This window comes from Helobdella robusta (assembly GCF_000326865.2).
Source record: "Helobdella robusta unplaced genomic scaffold HELROscaffold_21, whole genome shotgun sequence".
NCBI lineage: Eukaryota > Metazoa > Annelida > Clitellata > Rhynchobdellida > Glossiphoniidae > Helobdella > Helobdella robusta.
Window position 1 is genome coordinate 1,114,415 of NW_008704124.1, and position 2,638 is coordinate 1,117,052.

Consider the following 2,638-nt stretch of genomic DNA (forward strand, 5'->3'; position numbering starts at 1 on the left):
ATACAAAATGCTTTAAGTCATGAGCAGAAATATTTAGTATGGCTTTTTGAAAACATGTGGAAGGGTCGGCAACAAAAAGAAAGAGGAAATGATGTACATCTAGCTCTCTACTCGATGACCAATGCTAATGTCCAGACGAATGCAACTAAACCAAGATGACAACCCGATAAGGACAAGCATGACAACACATTAACTGAAAATTTCGTAGTACATAAACAGAGTAGATTCGTACAGTTTATGCATCTAGTTGGCTGAGTAGGTTGGAGAATATTTTGTAAAATGGAGTTAAAAGTAAATACACTTTGTAGTAAATAGACAAATGTTATAGATGCTAGATGTTAGATAAACAAATGAATGAATATAAATATGAATAAATGAAAGAACGAACAAACGAATGAATTACGGAATAAATAACTTGGTGAAACAATAAATGAATAAATACATACATAAATAAATGAGTGAATGAATGAGTGTAGGAGCGTCTGTAAAAATCATTAATTAATATTTGAACCTGAATGAGTTTTGCAACAAAGAATTGTTAGCTCCTGCTTTTTCAAATCATCAGATTCATTACCAATTTACCAACAGTCGTACTCAGCATCTTCCAAACTACACCTCAATATACACAGCGGAAATAACAGCGATAGACATGGCATTATCCTCCATATACAATTCAACAGGAAAAAACTATCAGATATTCACAGATTCGTTGTCAACTCTCCTAGCATTGAAACAGTACTATCCCCGCCATCAATTAATTCTTCAGATCCAAAACAAAATACATGATATAATAAGCAATAAAAATCATATTTCATTAATCTGGATTCCTAGCCACATTGGTATTGAAGGAAATGAAAGGGTAGATCAATTGGCAGCACAAGCGCACTTGGATCCCCCATCAAACATTCCAATTCCATATTACGACATAAGAGTGATGACAAACGACCTCATATGTTCCAAATGGCAAAAAGAATGGGATAAAATAACTAACTTCCTCAAAATAGTTATGCCAGAACTAAATAGTTCACAAAACACCAAAATCAACGAACTTAGTAGAAACAATTTAAACATCATAAATAGATTAAAACTCGGTCATTCTAAAATAACTCATTCATGGATTCTCAACAAAACAAACCCTCCTATTTGCGAGAACTGTGATACAAAATTAACAATCCAACATATATTGATAGAATGTCAAAATTACAATGAAATCAGGAAAAAACATCAAATACCAAATGATATCCGATCAATTTTCAAAGATGAAAAATTACAAAACCTGTTATCATTCATTAAAGAAATAAACATGTTCAACAACATTTAATTGCCTCACGGGTCAATGAAGATCCACAAAAGAAAATAGAATCAACAAAGACTATCAGAGCTAAAACGCCGTAAAACTGCAGAAGAAAAAGAAGAAGAATTCAATAGAAATTGTCAAATTGTTAGTAACAACGTTATCATCAATCATTAATTGAGAAATATTATGAGAAGAGGCATTATTAAGCAACGAATTAATGAACTTCCATTTAAATTTTGAGTCATTGTTAGAAAATATATTACTATAATAGTTACGCTCAGCCTTTCTTATAACACTAGTGAAACGATTGCGGTGGTATTTATATATCTTTAGATTAGAAGGTGTGGGATTCAAAATACATTTTTTAAATAGTTTATTTTTTATTCTAGAGGCTTTTATGATGTCCCTGGTAATCCATCCTTTGTGCTTGTTGTTGTTAATTACCTTGATTGGAGCATATCTATCAATTATAGAGTTAAAGTGATTATAGAAAGACAGACAGGATACCTCAACGTTTTCAGATCCAAGTACATCATCCCATTTGGTCATGGATAAAATTTTATTGATAATGTCAAAAGTTTTAGTAGTGAAATGACGAGTACCTAAGATACCAGGTGGCTGAGAGGACAAATTGTGCTATTGAAGAATGAAAATATTGGATAATGGTCCGAAAAATCAGATAAAAGAATACCAGCTGTATGTGGTAAAGAACTATTACTAAAGATGTGGTCAATTAGAGTGGCTGATGTATTTGTTACTCGTGTAGGTAATTCAATCGTCGAGGAAATATTGTAAGTTGCTAGTAAATTTTTAATTGCCATACTTTGAGTAGTGCATTTAGATAGGTAAACATTGATGTCACCAACAAGGTAAATATCCGTTGTAGGTTTAAGCCTATCCAAAATACATTCCAGATGTCTTAAAAAAGCATCGAAGGAAGAAGCAGGAGGTCGATATATGCCTAAAATTGTACCCTTAAAATAGTTGCAAGTAACATTAATACATAAACTATCTGAAAGATCATCATCAAATATCGATATTAAATTAGTTACAAAAAGGAATGTCTTTTCTAATAAAAATACCTACACCTCCTCCAATTCCGCCTGTTCTATTTTTACAAGCAAAATTGTAGGAATCAATATTAACTAATTTACATGTAACGTCATTTAACCAGGTTTCAGAAACAATAATGAAATGAAATATGTTAGAAAATGATTTAATCAAAATTTGTAAATCTGACAGTTTATTAGTAACACTCCGACAATTTAGATGTAGAAAAGAAAAAGAGTTAATTTTAAAATTACTATTGGAACAAAATTGATTTATAAAATTATCATAACT

General features: G+C 31.1%; 2 protein-coding genes across 2 annotated transcripts in view; one reads left to right on the top strand and one right to left on the bottom strand.

Annotated features, from left to right (window-relative positions):
- Positions 1 to 649: 649 nt before the first annotated feature.
- On the top strand, positions 650 to 1,321 carry HELRODRAFT_171603 (hypothetical protein; the record flags this gene model as incomplete). The annotated part of the gene is made up of 1 exon (XM_009018312.1): positions 650 to 1,321. The coding sequence occupies one exon, from the start codon at positions 650 to 652 to the stop codon at positions 1,319 to 1,321; it is 672 nt and encodes a 223-aa protein (XP_009016560.1).
- Positions 1,322 to 1,899: 578 nt separating this feature from the next.
- The window catches only part of HELRODRAFT_171604 (hypothetical protein), a gene marked incomplete at both ends in the record, with an annotated part of 1,672 nt that continues 933 nt past the window's right edge, over positions 1,900 to 2,638 (bottom strand). The window contains 2 exons of the mRNA XM_009018313.1: positions 1,900 to 1,991; positions 2,121 to 2,271. Of these exons, the coding sequence (XP_009016561.1) occupies positions 1,900 to 1,991; positions 2,121 to 2,271 (243 nt within the window). The remainder of the gene's footprint in view (positions 1,992 to 2,120; positions 2,272 to 2,638) is intronic.